Source organism: Echeneis naucrates, chromosome 10 (assembly GCF_900963305.1).
Source record: "Echeneis naucrates chromosome 10, fEcheNa1.1, whole genome shotgun sequence".
Classification (NCBI taxonomy): Eukaryota; Metazoa; Chordata; class Actinopteri; order Carangiformes; family Echeneidae; genus Echeneis; species Echeneis naucrates.
The window spans coordinates 14476206-14493917 of record NC_042520.1 but is presented as its reverse complement, the minus strand read 5'-3'; the positions used below and the strand labels follow the sequence as shown (position 1 = coordinate 14493917).

General features: G+C 37.7%; 1 protein-coding gene and 1 long non-coding RNA gene across 4 annotated transcripts; one reads left to right on the top strand and one right to left on the bottom strand.

Moving 5' to 3' along the window:
- The first annotated feature begins 585 nt into the window (after window positions 1-585).
- On the top strand, window positions 586-1516 carry LOC115049778 (uncharacterized). Its single transcript, XR_003841143.1, has 4 exons — window positions 586-711; window positions 793-843; window positions 990-1097; window positions 1273-1516. It is a non-coding gene; the product is annotated as an uncharacterized LOC115049778 (long non-coding RNA).
- kif3a (kinesin family member 3A) lies at window positions 1162-17674 on the bottom strand. Of its 3 annotated transcripts, XM_029512291.1 has the most exons (18): window positions 17526-17674; window positions 16736-17018; window positions 16269-16413; window positions 15996-16080; window positions 15147-15252; window positions 14544-14683; window positions 14228-14425; window positions 13859-14033; window positions 12884-12982; window positions 10635-10643; window positions 9928-10084; window positions 9549-9729; window positions 8761-8871; window positions 4388-4513; window positions 3781-3834; window positions 3574-3642; window positions 3355-3485; window positions 1162-2831 (listed from the first exon to the last, which is right to left on the bottom strand). In XM_029512291.1, exons 1-18 carry the CDS (start codon window positions 17529-17531, stop codon window positions 2783-2785), a joined length of 2124 nt encoding a protein of 707 aa, XP_029368151.1. In that variant the 5' UTR covers window positions 17532-17674; the 3' UTR covers window positions 1162-2782. The 3 variants fall into 3 exon arrangements, with proteins under 3 accessions (XP_029368151.1, XP_029368150.1, XP_029368153.1); XM_029512290.1 differs by lacking the exon at window positions 10635-10643 and having other exon boundaries at window positions 1164-2831; XM_029512293.1 differs by lacking the exons at window positions 1162-2831; window positions 3355-3485; window positions 3574-3642; window positions 3781-3834; window positions 10635-10643 and adding an exon at window positions 3847-4053.
- Between the last annotated feature and the right edge of the window lie 38 nt (window positions 17675-17712).

Below are 17712 nucleotides of genomic sequence, written 5' to 3'. Positions count from 1 at the left end.
AAATTCTAATCTTAATAGGATTGGTTTTTCAAAATTCAGACTTTCTCCTTTCCAATGACAGATACAAAGCTAAATATTTCCTCTGCCTACACACTACTATATGTTTCTTCACTGTCACAAACTTGGGCATTGGGCTTACTTGTTCCACTGTCTGATGTGGACAAATAGGTCCATAACATTTAACTGCAATGTATCATTACAAAAGTATAGTTAATTAAATTTTAATATAGGTTTCTTTTTTCTATTTTTCCACCCTTGCATATCAGGACTTCCTACATAAGATGGAGACACAAGATTGCAACTAGTGAGTTTTGTTGAAAAGGAATTATTTGGTAAATACTTATCAATGCATGCTGGTAAATCTATGTACCTAGCGGAACATTTGATTAATTTGGGTTGATCCATATTTGGGTTTTTCTTCCTCTGACGTGTCTATAGATTGTGGTCTGGGTGTCATCATGATGACAGTATAAGTACAGGATTAGTAAGAGTGTAAAACATATTCCACTTCTCTGCTCACTCTGGTGCCGCTGCCCCACAGCCTGCTTCAAAGACATGAAGAACTTCAGCATTCAAAACTTTGCACTGGTGATAATGATGATGATGATTGGAATGGCCTGTGCAACACCAGTACGCAGCAAAAATGATACTAGGTGGCTACTGACTCAAATTCATGAGAAAGCTACTGAATTGCTACAAAACAAAATGCTGGTAAGAAAATTACAGTTAGATTCACTACTAGAGGCTTTGTTGGTTGTTTGCAATGTAATGACAGTCTTCTTTTCATTGTAGCTGGAAAAGGGTATTTTTGTGAAATATCATCGTGGCTTCAACACATGTGTGGTATGTTGCAAATCTTTCATTAAAACAATTGTGATTAATGTTCAGATTTCACATACATTCCACATCCAAATTTTTATGGACCTGATAAACTATGACTGATTAAGCTTTCTCCAAACCATAACTGTTGTATATTTGTCTGTACATAGCCGAACTTCTTCTGTTCTGCTGAGAAAGCACTGCTCAGCGCACATTCCCAGATAAACCACTCGGATGACCTGGAAAAACTCCTCCGATGTGTGGAGAGATATAATAAGGTAGATAGAAACTTTAAATGCTTTTTAATCCAAAATCCATTAACAAAATTTCAAACTTGACTCTACAAGACATTCGCTGTATATCTGAATGTGCGCTTTAGTGTTAAGCGTGATATGTATTTTTTGCATTCTGCACTTGAAATTAAACTTGTCAATTTTGTTGATTTTCTTTCAGTGTCGGGGTGTCACATGTCATGTGGTGACAACAGAAGAACGGCCTCTAAAAATGTTAGTTGAGGACATCCGCACTTGTTCACACAACATTTCACAAAATGTTACAAATGGCCATGAGCACTTAAAATGTCAGTAACACGTGTAATATGCTTAAGTTATTTTTATTTATTGTAAAACTGAATATTTATTTTCTGATATTTCATATTTTGTACCATTTGTATTTATATATCAATAAATTATCATATGACAGCAGGTCATTCTTGAGCTGTCTTATTTCTCCACAAAGTAAAGTATCATTGATCAATCATTATTCAAGTAAAACTCAGTTGACCCCTAACAGCTATTTTACACTGAAGAGACAGAGTTTTCCACATTTGACTATTTTAAGTAGTCAATTATTTCCTAGGATTACAAAAATTTAGCAAAGTAAGATGCCTACTCCTGTTACGTGTCATAATCTTTTAAAATTTCAATAAGCAATTAGAAATTTTAATGATTTAACAGGGAATGATAAAAAAGAATGTCAGCTAAAACATGTAAATTAATTTAATAAATAAAATATTCAAGGGTTTGGTGAGTGTAAACATTTGACATACATTATGATATAAAATAAAAACCAGTTTTTCTCTACTACAGAACATCAACACATTAAATTATCTCAGCAAAGACCTCATACTACAGTATTATACTAAGGCATACAGTATGTAGAGTGTAGTAGTTCAATATAACACAGCGCGCTCTGATTTATAAATATAAAAAGATGACTTGCTTAAATCAGCAAATGGCACTAACATAAGAGCTGTCTGGCATGCTTCTCACCTAAAGGAAAAAGTAGAAGGCGCACTTTTCACTTACATACTGTCCTCTCCTTGTTCCCTTCACATTAGCGTTTACTTGTGTTTCTCTGTATGTTTCAGACTTTGTATTCAGTGGGAAGAAACAGAGGTGAAATCTTCTGCTCAAATCGGAAAAAATTACAGAGAAATTGCACCACTCATTTGAATGAGTTAATGTCAGCATGGGCAATTTCTTTAAAGAATTAATCTGTGTACAGTCACTGCACAACACTACATATCACATTTCTGAAGACATGAAGGTAGATCCAATTAGCACAATCTTGTGTACAGTAGTAAAATGTGCAAATTCTATCAGATTGTTGATGATTTTCCAAGCTATTAATGTTACAAGGGACATGTTTATGGAAAATGTTCTTGTTAAAATGGTGTCTCGATAAAGCCTAATTTAGACAGAGGCTGCTGCCACTGACATATGCTCCTATGCAAAATTAAAAAGCTTTTATAATACAAATAAGTTCTCTTGGCCAAGAGTTCTTATTCCTACCAGAGTGCTCCCAAAACAACACCACCTTCAAATTTAATACCTTAACAGCTATACAGTGCATTTAGATAATCTTTTAAACGATATTCCACAATAACTTTTAGACGAGACTAATGACTTCTTTACATAAAGTAACAGGAGATGCAGTCAAACAGCTGTCCTGTACGCTGGCTTTACTGCAGAAGTGATTCGATCACAGCATCTGGCTTTGCAGACCTTTTCCTGTGTGGAGATGAGCAAATGATATACGTTATCAACAGGTTCAGAGAGGTTTTAACCACCACATTTCTCAGAATAACAGAGTATCATGATAATGACAAATAACCTCATGCTAACTAACCACCATTATCAAGATAATGATATATATATATATATATATATATAGATATATATATATATCTATATATATAAAGTAGATGGATATTAGCTTTGATGCTAAATTGTTACTGTTGTAACTAAACTGCATTAGTATCCAAGTTATTCCTGCCATCCCATGAGGTGAAAGAGGGCCAACCCAGATTTGTATGTCACCCAAGAGACATACAATCAGATTTGTGACCTAATGAACAAAGATGTGATTCTCAGACTTAATCAAAGTGCAATATATCATGTGAAATGATAAATCTAAATTTGGTAAAATAATCAAGGAGAGAAGTTTTTTTTTCTGAAAGACAAGGTGGTGGGCTTTTGTATGAGCAATGCTCAACAGGATGTGAACATTCAAAATGCGTATAGGGTAGATTACCTTCGCCCAGTTTTGGGTCGGCCACTCTTGCTACTTTTAGAAGTTCTTGGCCTCTCTAGTTTCATCAGTGATTGCCGCATGCTCTCCTCTGTGTAGGCCAGATACACATGGGACAGATCCACCTCAAACGGCTACAAGCAGCAAAGACAGAAGAAGAGATGTCAAATTGTGAAAGAGGACAAAGTATATTGAACAATCAGTTATTGTTCAAAAACTCACATCTTTTTCTTTTTTGTCTGGAGCAGGAGTCTGTTTTCTCATATTGTTGCCAGTGTATGCCACACATTTCTGAAAGACAGTACAAAAAAATGTAATATTGAGAAGTAATTCTAAACTAAAAATTCTAAACAGCTAGCACTTTAAAGGTGTTCCTTGATGTTCAAATCAGTCTGCGCGTAAATTATTCTAAACCATAAGCCAACTCACAAGCTGCCATTCACCAATGTCTTCATTCCAGTGTACATAATTCTCTATCATCTCCTACATAGGAAAACATGAGAAAATATGAAAGTAAGAAAAATACCAGTCATATGCAACATTGAGAGCAAAAAGACAAACAGTTCTTTTAATGTGGACAACCTTTCCATCTGTAGGCAATGAGGAATAATATTACCAATAATTATTTTTGGTGTGCCATCTAATTCAGTCATTCCAGACTTTCCTTACAGAAGAAAGTCACAGGTCTCAAAACCTATGATACTATCAAAGGAAAAAACAAACAAAAAAGAAACATAATGTTTTACGTGGAGTGGTCCATAAACAAACCACGAACCAAAAACTAGCCATATGGGAATACATGCTGTTCATACAGTTAGTTCATATGTATTAATTATTTGGGGATCAGCTTCATTTGGTGCGTTTTTGCCAAGAACTTGCACTGTATTAACATATGAAGATAAACGGTTCTGACAAAACACCTAAGTCAGATTCAGGCCTCCTTGTGTGCATCGAACTTATGAATAATAATACAAAATCTCAAAAATTAGATGGAGCCATGTATGAAACATTCAAACACACAAACATTTACACCCACCTGGTATTCCTGGGGAATAAAGTTGTCTATAATGAGCATCTGCAGCCTGAGCTCTCGGCTCAGCTGGCGGATGTTCTCCAGCAGGCCTTCGATCTCTCTGTGATGCTCTTGCTGTAGATCTGCCATCTAACAGACAAAACAAAACAACCACAAAAGATCAATTTCATTCTCTGCACCCAAGTTCAGAAAATTTTCATTAAACTCCTAACGTGGGTAAAATAAGTACTGACCACACCACCATTTCGCAGTTGATGTATTTTCTGAAAGATACTATTAACATGAAATTTTCACCAGATGTTGTAATAACCGAAGAAATACATACATACAAAGAAACCAAAAGAAACTAGTTTGGAAATTAAATGCGTAATAAAATGGAAAGACACAGGGAAAAAGAATTGAACATGCTTACTAAAATTTATGTAATACTTCCTACAAAAGCCTTTGTTGATAATGACAGCGTCAAGACGCCTCATGTATGGAGACAGTAGCACTGCTCAGACGTGATTACAGCCCTTTCTTCCACCCAGTCTTCAAATCTTGAAGGTTTTTTGGGCCTCTTGTATGAACTCTGATCTTGTGAGGTGATTGGCTGGGCCATTCTAGCAGCTTTATTTTCTCTCTCTGAAACAAACTGAGAGTTTCTTTGGCTGTGTGTTTGGGATCATTGTCTTGCTGAAATGTCCACATTCTTTCATCTTCATCATACTAGTAGATGGCAGTAGATTTATCAATAGATTTTTTCCCGTTAAGTTTTCCTTCAATTACATGAAGTCTGCCAGTGATGTGTGTTGAAACCCCACAACATGAAGGTCCCCCTTCCAAATTTCACCATTGATCTGGTGTTTTTGGGGTGATGTGCCATTTGACCTCCAAATATGGCGTGCATTATGGCATTCAAAAAGTTAAATTCTGGTCTCATCTGACCACACCATATTCTCCCAGTATTTCATGTTTGTCTTAGTGTTGTTCAGCGAACTTTAAATGAGCTTCAACATGCCTTGTCTTCAGCAATGGAGTCTTGCATGGTGAGTGCACATACAGGCCACTGTGGTTGAGGGTATTAATTATTTTCTTTGTAACACTCATACCTGGTAATTGCAGATCTTTCTGAAGCTCTCCACAAGTGCTCCTTAGCTCTTTTCATTCTTCTCTCAGAAATCTTGTGAGGAGCACCAGGCCATGGCCAATTTATGGCAATATGATGCCCCAACAGTGATCACCAGAGCATTCAGAAATTTAGAAATCCTTCTATAACAAATGCCATCCATATATTTTGCAACAATAATTTTGCGAAGGTCTTGCGCTGGCTCTTTGTTCTTACCAATAATGAGATCTTTCTTGTGTAACACCTTGGTAATGAAGACACCTTTTTATAGGCGATCAATTGCAACTGGTCCAGCCGATATTAATTTCCACTGGCAATGGGCAATGGGCTTTTTCATTATTGAAAAAAATTCAGATGGTGTCCCGGCTTTCCATTACTTTTTGCACCTCCCTTCATGCATTCAATTCCTTTTTCCTGTTTCATTTGACATTATTACAGTTAATTTATGGACATCTATGGTGTAATTTTTATGCATGTCTGGACTGCATGGGTGGTTGTATTGAAAATTTCACGTCAATATCACCCATGCATTTACTGAGAAAAATTGTGACATGTTTAATACTGTGTAATGAAGTGTTTAGCAGTTGTGGTGCCAATGAGTGTAATTGATCTGCACTATATGATCCTGCCCATATATCGCACCGTCCTACCACCCTGCAAGGGGCTTTTAAATGATCAATCTTGGTGTTTCTCCATTTTTGTCGTACTATCTTTTAGGGGTGTGCTAAAAAAAATCTATTCATATAAGAACTGTGATTCTCATTTAGTGCAATTCTGAATCAATTTAAAATGTCACAAAATCGCTAATAAATAAATAAATCACCACAGAGACGGTTCTAGAACATACATATGCGTGATAAGCACCAAAACAAGGAGGAAATGACAATAATGGAGATTGAACGGAGATGAAAAGAGATTCAACCGAGTAGTCTCTGCAGGCGTCCGGTCTCTGGTCTGGCCTGGTCTAATCTCTGGGGAGGTCCTGTCTCTAGTCTCATCTCTAGAGGGGTCCAGGGGGTCGCCGTTCCTTGCTGTAGCCCAGTCCATTACTCGTCACCAATTAACTTAGACATGTTCTGGTGCCCCTACTGTTGTGGGGCACCAGCATTAACCACTACACCACCGTGCTGCTCAGGTAACAGGTACATTTGCATCAATTAACCTAGACATGTTCAGATGCCCTGAACCGCACCCACTACGCCCCCCCCACCCATTCATTCATTCATGGGTGGGGGGGGCCCTGCCTCAGATGTTATTTTTTATTCTGGGGAAAAAAAATATGTAAATTCTCGGCCAGTTCTGTGTTATTCCATGTATAAAATGAATTTCGTGATTGTGCATTTTACAGGGCCCTATTTACCAAATGCCCGGGAAGACTGTGCGCAAGGTTTGCAAAATGATGAACCCATGTTTAACTGCACTATTTTTTATTTTACAAAGAGAAACTTTTATTTTTGTAACTTAAGCAATATGTGATATTGTTTTTATGCAACAATTCCATTTAAGCATGGATAAATGTTTAAAACTTAAATATGAAAAGACACTTAAATGTCTCCATTTGCCATTCTGTCTTGCAAAGCAGACTGGAGTAGAGTAAAATCTGTCGACGAAGTTCCCATAAATGTGTGGCACTTGTGGAGTGCTTTGCTTTCACTCTTCTGTCCAGTTCATTCCAAACCAGCTCGATGGGATTTACGTCTGGAGACCGTGCTGGCCAGGCCATGTTTTCAAGCTTAGTATCTTGTTTTTTTCTTGAAGTAGTTCTGGCATAGTTTGGACTTGTGTTTTTGCTCATTATCTTGCTGTAAGATGAACCCCTGACCAACTAGGCGTATACCAGAGGGTAATGCAGGGCGCTGCAGAATATTGTGGTAGTCACTTTGTTTGACGATGCCTCTCATTCTGTAGAAGTCACCAGCCATGGATCCAGCAAAACAGCCCTGGACCATCACACTTCCTCCTCCATGTTTGACAGTTGATGCCAAACACTGTGGAGCCATCCTTTCACCTTCTTGAAAGCGTACAAAGATTCCTGCATGATGAACCGAAGAGTTCAAATTTGGATTCATTAGTCCATAACACCTTCTTCCAGTCTTCAGTAGGCCAATGGCGGTGTTTCATGGCCCAGGCAGGCCTTTGTCGTCTTATTCTGACGTCTTAGGAATGGCTTTGTTGCTGCAACTCGTCCTGCCAAACCTGCAGCTCGAAGTCTTCTCTTCACAGTTGAAACTAAAACTCGTCCTCAGATTCAGTTTTGGCTTTGGGTCTGCCAGACCTCTTCCTGTCAGAGTTTGCCTGAGTTTCTGAGTGCCTTTCGATGGCAAAGGAAACTATACTCACTGACACCTTGACTTTCTTTGTGAGAAAGTCCTACATTTTTAAGTGTTATGATGGTCTGTCTCTCTTCCCTTTCTAATTGCCCTTTTCCTTGCCATTTTTGTAGCAACACACTACTTTCTGCAATACAATAGTGCTCAACTGATGCTCACAAGGGTATGGTACCACAGTGTGTTCCAACACTGCTTTTATGCAGACAGAGGGAATTGTAAGTAATCCAGAAAAGTTGGAACACCTGTGGGAATTAGTAGCGCCAGATTTCAAGGCTTGATCAACCTCCATTGCTGCAGAACAGTTTTAAATTGTTAACCCATTTTGTGGTTTTTTTTTTCTGAATTCTGAAGTGTACATTATTTTTCAGTTTTGGGTAACCTTTCCTTTTCTTTTACCTCTGGCAATTCACCTCTTTTTTTTTGTACTGCTTCAAGCTATTCATTCAACTTGAACGACTTGAATTGCAATTAATAAATGGAAAAAACACGCAGCACGGTGGCGAAGTAGTAGTAGTACTCCCCAATAAGAAGGTAGTGGGTTTGCGTCTCCGCCTGGGTCCTTTCTGTGCGGAGTTTGACTGTTCTCCCCGTGTCTGTGTGGGTTTCCTCCCACCATCCAAAGACATGCATGTCTAGGTTAACTGGTGACTCTAAATTGACCGTAGGTCTGAATGTGAGCGTGAATGGTTGTTTGTCTGTTTGTCTTTGTGTGTTGGCCCTGTGATCCAGGGTGTACCCTGCCCCTCGCCCAGAACATTGGCTGGGATTGGCTCCAGCAGACCGGACCCGGAAAAGCAGTAGAAGATGGATGGAAATGGAGGTGTTCTAAAACTTTTGACCAGTAGTGTATTTTGCAGCATTTCAGGATATAGCACCTTGTATCATTGGTGCTGTATTCTGTCTTTCAAATTAACAATGAATCAAAATCTAAATCCTACCTCTGATTTGGCAGCCATCAGCATGGTCCACACTTTCTTCAGTTTCTTGGTCTTTCCTTGAGCCTCTTCCTGCAGGCTTGTGTATTTTTCTTCAATGTCCAGTCGTTCTTGCTGTTTTAAGGGGGAGAGTTGTTTATGAAGAGGGAATTTCCTGCAAGCAAGCTTTGGTTGTTTGAGACTTTACAGTACCTATATTGAGGATTAGCACACATCAAAAGCATTTCATAAACAAAAGTAACTGTTTTAGTCCCAATTTGGATAGGGACAGAGGTCTTCTAGGCTATTCTTGAAACATTTATTTTTCATATAAATGTATAAAGGAAGGAAGAGGGTAAGAAAGAAACTTTTCTCCTCACATCCACATCCTCTTGTTATTTGCTAATATCAAACCGTTGTGTAGACTGCGGTTTCTGATATCATATCCTGTAATCTACCGTACTGCATAGGACAGTTAGACTGTTAAAGTTATATGTGTGGGTAAGCACTGTATTATGGTAGTATTTGAATTATGGAAGTGAGATTGTCTCTACCCATACCAACACATCATCATATTTGAAGTTTTAAATATGATGTTAATATCTCTCTCTCTCTCTCTCTCTCACACACACACACACACACACACACCATTTCATTCATAATAAAATTTTGATGTCACGTGGTGTACAGCATGATGAATATCCATCTTTAGTTGATCAGTTGACTGAAATAGTAGTTGAGCGGGTTTTTTATTTTTTTTTTTCATGATCCATAAACAACTATGTCAGCTGTCTAGATGTATGTATATTTACCTCTTTCTCCTCTAGTTCCTTCCGCAGCTGCTCTGCTCTCCTTCGACGTTCTTCAAGTTCATTGTTAGACTCTTGCAAAAGTTTCTCCTGCTCCTCAGCCTTGGCTAAGAGGTCCACCCCACCAACTATGACCTTCTTCTCCAATGCTGATAGTTTCTCCAGGAGAAGTTGGTGCTCCTGCCTAAGGGATAGGCAGAGATAGATCAGGTATGAAACAATTAATATTACTGATTATAAAAGGAGGTAGGATACTTGTGACTGTTCTATATTTAATGAAAGAGCCACTGACAATGAAAAAAGACATTACGGGATATTAATTCATAATACTGGGCATGGCGCATTCAAGGCTTTAAAAATAAGTTTCTTTTTGTAGACTCACTGGGCTTTAAGCAGGTCCTTCTCCCTCTTCTCCAGTTCTGCTCTTGCCTTGTTTCTTTCCTCTTCTTCCATGTCTAATTTGGCCTCCAATGCCTTTCTTTCCTCTTCAATCTTTGCCTGCATTTCCACCATCTTATCTGGAGAAACTTTCTTCCTCCCTGATGAGAGAAACATGGGGAATCATAGTGTCTTTAACAGATGGAGGTTTTACCTGCACCTTCTCATGCTAAGTACTTCAAAGTCTATAGGTTAGAATGCACATCAATTCATCTTATATTGTGCTTTTTTTTTTTTTCTTTTTTTTTTAAAAATCGGTAGTAGTACTGTTTCATCAGCGCAGTTTAGTTCATAAATTTGGACTATATAAATATAAATCTTTCAGAGTTTTCTGAAAGAACCTCAGCCCCAACAGTGAAAGAAAGATACAGCTTTAATTGTTAGTATAAGCAAAATTTTAAGTAGGCAAAATTATATTAATGACATGGAGGTAAAGACGATGTATAACAGATCCAAAGCAATGGGTGGTAGTGGCAGATATGTATGGACAGGCAGAAAATGTTAACAGCAATTATACAATGATCTGTCAATCAAGGTTAATCTGAATTAGGGAAAAAGCTACTAAAACACATGGTGGCCATCTGGATAAATTACGCAAGTAGACATAGCATTGCTACCAGACAGCAGGACCATGTAGAATCTCACACCAACCTCTTTCTTCTTGAATTAAGAGGTGTAAAGCAAGTCAGACAGGCGGCATTTGCACCAGGATGAAGAGAGAGAGAGAGACAAAGAGCAACACATTACAGAAAAATCTCAGAAGTCTTACACCTTGACAAAGTGGAACAACACATGTAAGAAAAGAGTGGAAATAGAGATCAAAAAGAGAACAAAAAATGAAACTGAAGAATACAGTGACAGTGACTAAACACAACAAAAAAAAACAAAAACAAACAAAAATAAACCATTTCATGTGATCAAGCATGATGTATGTGAATCGTGTCTGGGGTACAGTAGTTACAGACAACATGATTATGTCTGGAAAAAGTGTATTGAAACTAATAGGGAAGCTACAGCTTGTGATGCCACAACTGTGGCCAGTATGCTCATAGGTAGGTCGAAAGGTAGGCAAAATGTATTTTAGGACTGTTTAGGACGAGGTGGTACAATCCCTTGTTTGGAGAGTCTAATTACTTTAGAAGGATCAGTAATACTGAAAATTCAGGGATGCATCCTGAAACATTCTTGCAAGTTGCACAGCAGAAACCTTTGAAAACATTTTTGTTCAAATTATAACTATGTATTTGGGACATAATAATACAGGAGCATGGTTGGAAGCAGTGGGCAGAACTGGGGCAAACGGTTACAAAGGGAACATATAAAGCCCCTGTCACACATGCAGAGTAATCCATGAACAAGATCATCTTTTCCTTTGCTGCATAACCTTCTTAAGTAATTTAAAAATAATAATGAAAAGAATGCATCCTTTTGCAGTCCGCATTTCATTCCCCTCATAGTTTTTCTCTCCACATATTGGATTCTTTGACATTATGTAATCATTTTGTCACCAAACACAACTAAGATTGGGCTTTTAAGTGTTGAATTACCATCAAACCTAAATTACATTTAAATTATCCTTTCACGCATGTCTGTTGTATTATGACAGATATTTTCCAACCATTTTAAGACATCTATGCATCTTGACATACTATCCAATAACACAGGAGTGAAGAAAAGATGTAACCACTTCAAAACTGTTATCAATGACTCAAGCTGCATACGAGCAGGAAATTCCCTTCAAAACCACCCAAACAGAGCAAGAAAGTGTTGAAGTTCTTCAGAATTTTCAAATTTCATTCATCCCATCCGTTTGCAGAATCTAAGCAGAAAAAACTTTCAATACAAAATCTTCAGACCACATACAAGAGAGAAAAATTAATTGATAGGCAAGGTAGACTCTAGAATTGCCTTTTCAATTGTAATTTATGATAAAAACAATGACATTTTTCAATACGGGCTATGGGGTTTTTTGGACAAGATTGTGGGTGCGAGACATCATCATTGCTTAGCAATTAAGTCATTAAAATAAACAACTCATCTATTGGGAGACCTACTTTCTAATTACTTAGTCATCTTGTGCAATGTGAAGACTGATACACATCATCACTGGTGGCCTTTTTGCAGTCTGATATAACCCAAGGGGAACTGCACTGACATAACACACAGCATTGTTTTTCTATAGAAGTAAGCTCAGTGTGTATCCCAAAAACACTAACTTATCTTATTCACATTTTACTTCAGTAGTTGGACCGGTTCTGTGTGTGAAAATGGCTTTTATTCAGCAGGCGGGTTTAGTAGAGCAGATTAGTGCTCTAACTCTTAACTACTCTGAGATTTGTCTTCATTAGGTGACACTGAGGCAGTGCAGTTTACACACACACACAGACACACAGACACAAAAAAAACAGGGCATCATACCCACCAAATCAAACTTAAAAAAAAAAAAAAAAAAATAATCAGGAAATGAGGTTGCATGCATGCAAATTACAGCATAAGCACTGCACTATACTTGCAGAAGCTGAATGATTTGGTTATCATTTATTTAAGTTTACACGAAAAAGTAGAAGGGTAAAAGGTGAGAATATCAGGGGAACTCCTAAATGACAATAGACATATGTTTATGAAAGGCTGAGTAGAGGTTAACCACTGACCTAAAAGTTCAGCACAATGATTATCTGATGTACCAAATGCTGACTTATGTTATAATTAACATACTCAGAGAAGAGTAATCTAGATTATATAAATGTGTATCTATAATTTCCTGATCAAAACCAAATATGAATCCGCAGCATGAAAAAACACTTTTCACTGGTGTATCAAGATCGTGTTGGTAGATTTTCAGTTATTCACCTCCAACTCACTATATGCTTCAGTCTTTTGTGCAGTATATACATTCTTACCTCTTCTTCTCCTGCGGCCTTCTCCTGCCTCCGCTCCCTCATCATCCCCTTCTTCCATCTCTTCTGATTCACTGCCATCTGAGCCAGAGATCTCTTCACCTAGACAAAAATATTTTACATTGATATGCTGGTCTGAAATAACAATAGACTTTTCCAGTGCAAAATAATCTTCATGTGGGTTTTTTTTTTTTTTAAGATGTGTTAGTAAAATTATCAAAAGGGAAAAGTTATTGGAAAACGAAAATAGGTTCCTATTTGTCCTAGCTTACTGGTCAGGATTTTAGTAACCAGCAGGTATCTGGTTATTAAAATGCCAGCAGTGATGAAGATACAAGAGGGTAAAACAAGCCTGTGAACACCTAACCAGACCAAAGACATTTTCAGGTCTGTTTACATGATGTCTAATGGTGCAGCAGTCATCCTGCTTTATTGATTTGGATTACAATTAGCAACCACCAAGGTAGCAACTACTCTTCCTGGGGTCCACCCAAGTAAACATTACATTGTGATGCAAAATGGTATTATAAACTGAAATTCAACACAAAAAGGAACAAAAAAAATATAGTGAAAAACACTCATGCTTTATCGTAACAATTCAGTGAAACATTAGTGTAGTTCAAAATTACTTTGGTCATCCAGCTTATTGTCTATCACGCTACTATATGATGTTGGCAGGGGACTTTTTTGCAGCAAATGCTCTTTCAATTAGCTAAGAAAATGTTCAGATAGGTTTTTACATTTAAGTTAAATAAAAAAGACAATTGAGCAGGAAAGACTGGGTCCTCAGTAGGAGTTTTTGTGTCGGGTGGCAGACGGCTTGTTAAAGAGTTCTTGTCACTTCTGCCAATGACAGAACAGTAAACCAAGATTTTCAGGGTATTAAAATAAGATATACATTAACTACATCAAAAACAACAACAGCAAAACAACCTGTAATTCAAAGAGGATCATTATTGTTTTACTGCTGATAGTTACCTTCTTCCAATTTCTTTTTCAGCTCTTCAATCTCCTTCTGAAACTGCCGCAGCAGAGCATCCTTAGGATCCTCATTGATTCTGGCTTTGTTCTTGATGTTTTTAGCCCTATTGGCATAGCGGAGGGTACTGATGGTCTCATCGTAGTTATAGTCTGCAGGGCCTATATTTGCACACTGGTGGACAGGGAGAGTATATAATTTAAATGTTGAGTATGAAAAAAATCAAGTAATACTAAGAATGAAAAAATTCTTTGAGTTTACATAATTGTAAACAAGGTCGATTTTTTAATGTATTAATATGTTTGAAAATCTGTTTTGTTACAAATGTAGTACATGTTTCTAGTAGTGATTTGAAACTTTCAGTGTACCATCATTGTCTTTGAGTTTCCCCCAAGTGAATCTTGCAGCAGGCGTGTTAGCTTGGAGTTCCTGTAGGGAACATGCGTGCTCTTGCCATCCACCAGAGCAGATATGACATTGCCCAGTGTTGAGAGAGAGAGGTTTATCTTTGTTGCTTCCTTTAAACGCTGACCTGTGGCACCTGTCTTGCCCTGACGCTCTGACCCCTGTGGGTGAGAACAACATGGATCGTGTGAGATGAGACACATATACACATATTCTTTCATCTCATTTTCTACAAAGACGTTTGAATGTGTTTGGAAATTTCTGGCCACAGATACATACCGCCAGGTCAACCAGATGAAGTTTTCCCATGCGGACATGCTGGTTTCCATCAACACCCTTCTCGCTACACTCAATAGTAATGGTGAAGATAGCATGAGAACGAGAGCTGTGTTCGTTCATGTTTGTGGCACCAACAGATCCTAAGCATAATGGAAAAATATATAATGCCCTTTTAAAAGAACTCAAATACATTTTTTGACTATATTTGTCCTTTATAATACTTCTGACTATTTCTGATCAAACAGTATCTGAATTATTTGAGGCATATTAGTCTCCATTTATTATATTTTCAATAGATAAATTAAGACATTTCAATTAGCCATGTAATATAAACATAAGCTGGGGCTAGGTGACACAACTTAAAAATAAAAGCTGGTTTTCATTAAAAACAAACCATCCCAAACTACAAATTTGAATTAGTCAATGAAATCAACTATCACCCAACCTTACAGAAATGTCTAATATTTGTCTAGTTTTCCATTCTTTGCCAGCAAGGACCTTGTTATGGCAGTGAATTTACTACATACAGCACAAGCAAATATCTGTATTAAAATTTGGTGTTTGATTTTTGCCATCTATTTTAAGGTCAGTTCTTCTGCTTACGGTTTTTGTGTCCAAGTGTCATAATCCTGTCCATGTCATCAGCGTTGTTCACAACGTAACCAGAGAGGTCTTTGATATATACGCCAACATCTGGCCTTTCTTTCACCTTTGATGAAAAAAAAGAAAAAAAAGAATAAATAACAAAACAGAACTTAATCATCATCAAGTTGAGAAAATGCATTCAGTAACTTTCTATAGGTTTACAGTATGAAAGCTTTATCTTTAATCACTGAATTCTACATTCCAAAAAGTTTGAAGGCACTTCGTTCTTTTCACCAGTTATTGAGATTTGCATTGTGTAATGTCTCACTACTTTTGAAGTTAAGATACAGAATAAATGAATGCTTAAAACATTGTAATTAAATTTTAAAATATTAATTTAAAAAAATGCTGCTAAAAGCCATTGTTGACTAATCCAACGGCTCAGCATGAGCCTCGTTTCACAACAGAAATCAATTATTGATTTGAAAGTTCATTGTATTGCTGTTGGAGAGATCTGATGCACTTGCCCTTCTTTGTTTACATTTTCTGCCTCATCCAGTCAAAACCAGCTTCACTGGGTCTAAACACTGTGATGTTCTTACATTGCAGTAGTTCTTTTATTGCGATAAACTACTGGATCAGGGTCTGGCTTTAGGATGAATCCTGGACTAACCAATCTCATCCCTGTGTTAATTTGTTTGTTTGCATTAACTTTTAAGGTTCAAATAACATCCATTCCTGCAAGTTTAACAATTTCTTAATTCTTGAATGAGAGCATAAAAGGCATTTGAAAAATGAAAAAAGTTAAATGTTATAAACCTTTGACTAGAAGTATATATTCTGGTATTAAATTCAAATATCCTTTACCTCTAGCCTCTGCATCTGGTCCTTGCCCAACAAGTCCCTCACTTCCTCATTGTAAATCTCCAGGTATGAGACACGAACCAAAAACCTGTACACATTGAGTGTTTATAAAAAGCAGTATAAATGTTAAACTGCAAATAACAGGCCATATTAATAAATAATAAAACACATGATTATAGTTTAAGTACTGGTATATTAAGGGTTTGGCTTGACTAAGGCCAACTAACCTTGGTGTGGATAAGACCATTTCAGTTTACTGACCAATTACTCTCTTACCTTGTGTCACCCTCTGCCTTGGCAATGTGACCAAAGATATGAGCAAATGAGTTTGGGATAATCCCTCTGAGCTCTGGCACTGCTCTGACACCTTCCATTGTGAATGTTTTTCCTGTGCCAGTTTGCCCATATGCAAAAATGGTGCCTGAAATGGACAGGGGAGAATGGCGATGTCAGGTACATCATCAGTACCAGTATAGAAAATCAAAAATAAAGGAAAAAAGAGTAAATATATTACTACAGTTAATAATGACACCCTGTCACCCTAATAGTCTAAATAAGATTAGATTTAGAAGAAATAATATGTATGTCTCTATCCCAGTTCACCACTTGATGCAGTCATTACGTGTGTTACTCTGGTTGTATGGGAATGGTATATATATATATATATATATATAAACCATTCCCATACAATATATATATATACACACAATATATACACATTAGTAATGCCACAGCAAATGTACCATTGTAACCCTCCAGTACTGAGTCGATGATGGGGCGGGCTGTGAGGTTGTAGACATCCAGCTGTTTGCTGTCTGGTCCAAACACGGTGTCAAACGTGAAGGTCTTGGGAGGGTCCTGGGGAGTCTCCAGCTTGTTGACTGTAATGGTCCCACGGATTTCGTCTACTATGACGGCCTGTCTGTGGCCCATCATCTTCTCTTTCTGGTTGAGGGGACGACATCTCACCACCACCTTGACGTTATCACTGACTTCCTGCTTGTCAGGCTTGTCAAGCTTATTGCTCTAAAATAAAACGGACCGTAATATGAGACAGGTGTGATGGGATGTAAGATGATATGAAATGACAATTAACTAACAGGTTATATCACATGGCATAGGGGAATAGCTGGCAAGCTCTTACAGGTGAAAAACAAACAAACAAAACAAAAAACTGGGTTTACAGCCGGTGTGTTGCTGGAGGAGAAGCTAGCTAGCATTCGTTTGGTCGCTAACAGCTTGGCCGTTTCCTGGGTTGCTAGGCAGGCAAATGTTGCCGCTACCACCGCCAAACGAAGCTACAGAAAGCTAATTTAGAAAATGCATTTCGATTCTGCCAAAGCTCCATGTGACAAATACGTCCCGTTAAGCGGATAATAGTGGCTGGTTAAAGCTGGCGATCCATTTCTTTGAATCCTGGATGAACCGCAACACGCAGGCTAACGATGCTAACCGGTTAGCATCACATCAGTGAAGAAGGGAGGAACCCTTTTGCAAACAAAACAAAAAATGCTTAAAGGTCTGGCGACTTACCGGCATAGTGAGTGTTCAGAAGGGATGTTACAATGTGTTAAGAGTGACAATTAAACGTTTGCAAGGCTTTGTTCATATGACGCAAGGTTATACAAAGATTTTAATAACCAACGTAGCGCCCATATCATCGGAGTCTCACATCCGATAGCTTGTTGTCAGGGTTTTCGGTCTGCGCATGCGCGGATGG

Excerpts from the sequence above, each read along its gene's own strand:
- kif3a (XM_029512291.1), bottom strand. Across the intron at positions 14,034-14,227 it reads GAAACTCAAAGACAATGATG|TGTGCAAATATAGGCCCTGC; the intron begins GTACACTGAAAG and ends CCTGTCCACCAG. Across the intron at positions 8,872-9,548 it reads AGGAACTAGAGGAGAAAGAG|CAAGAACGACTGGACATTGA; the intron begins GTAAATATACAT and ends CCCTTAAAACAG.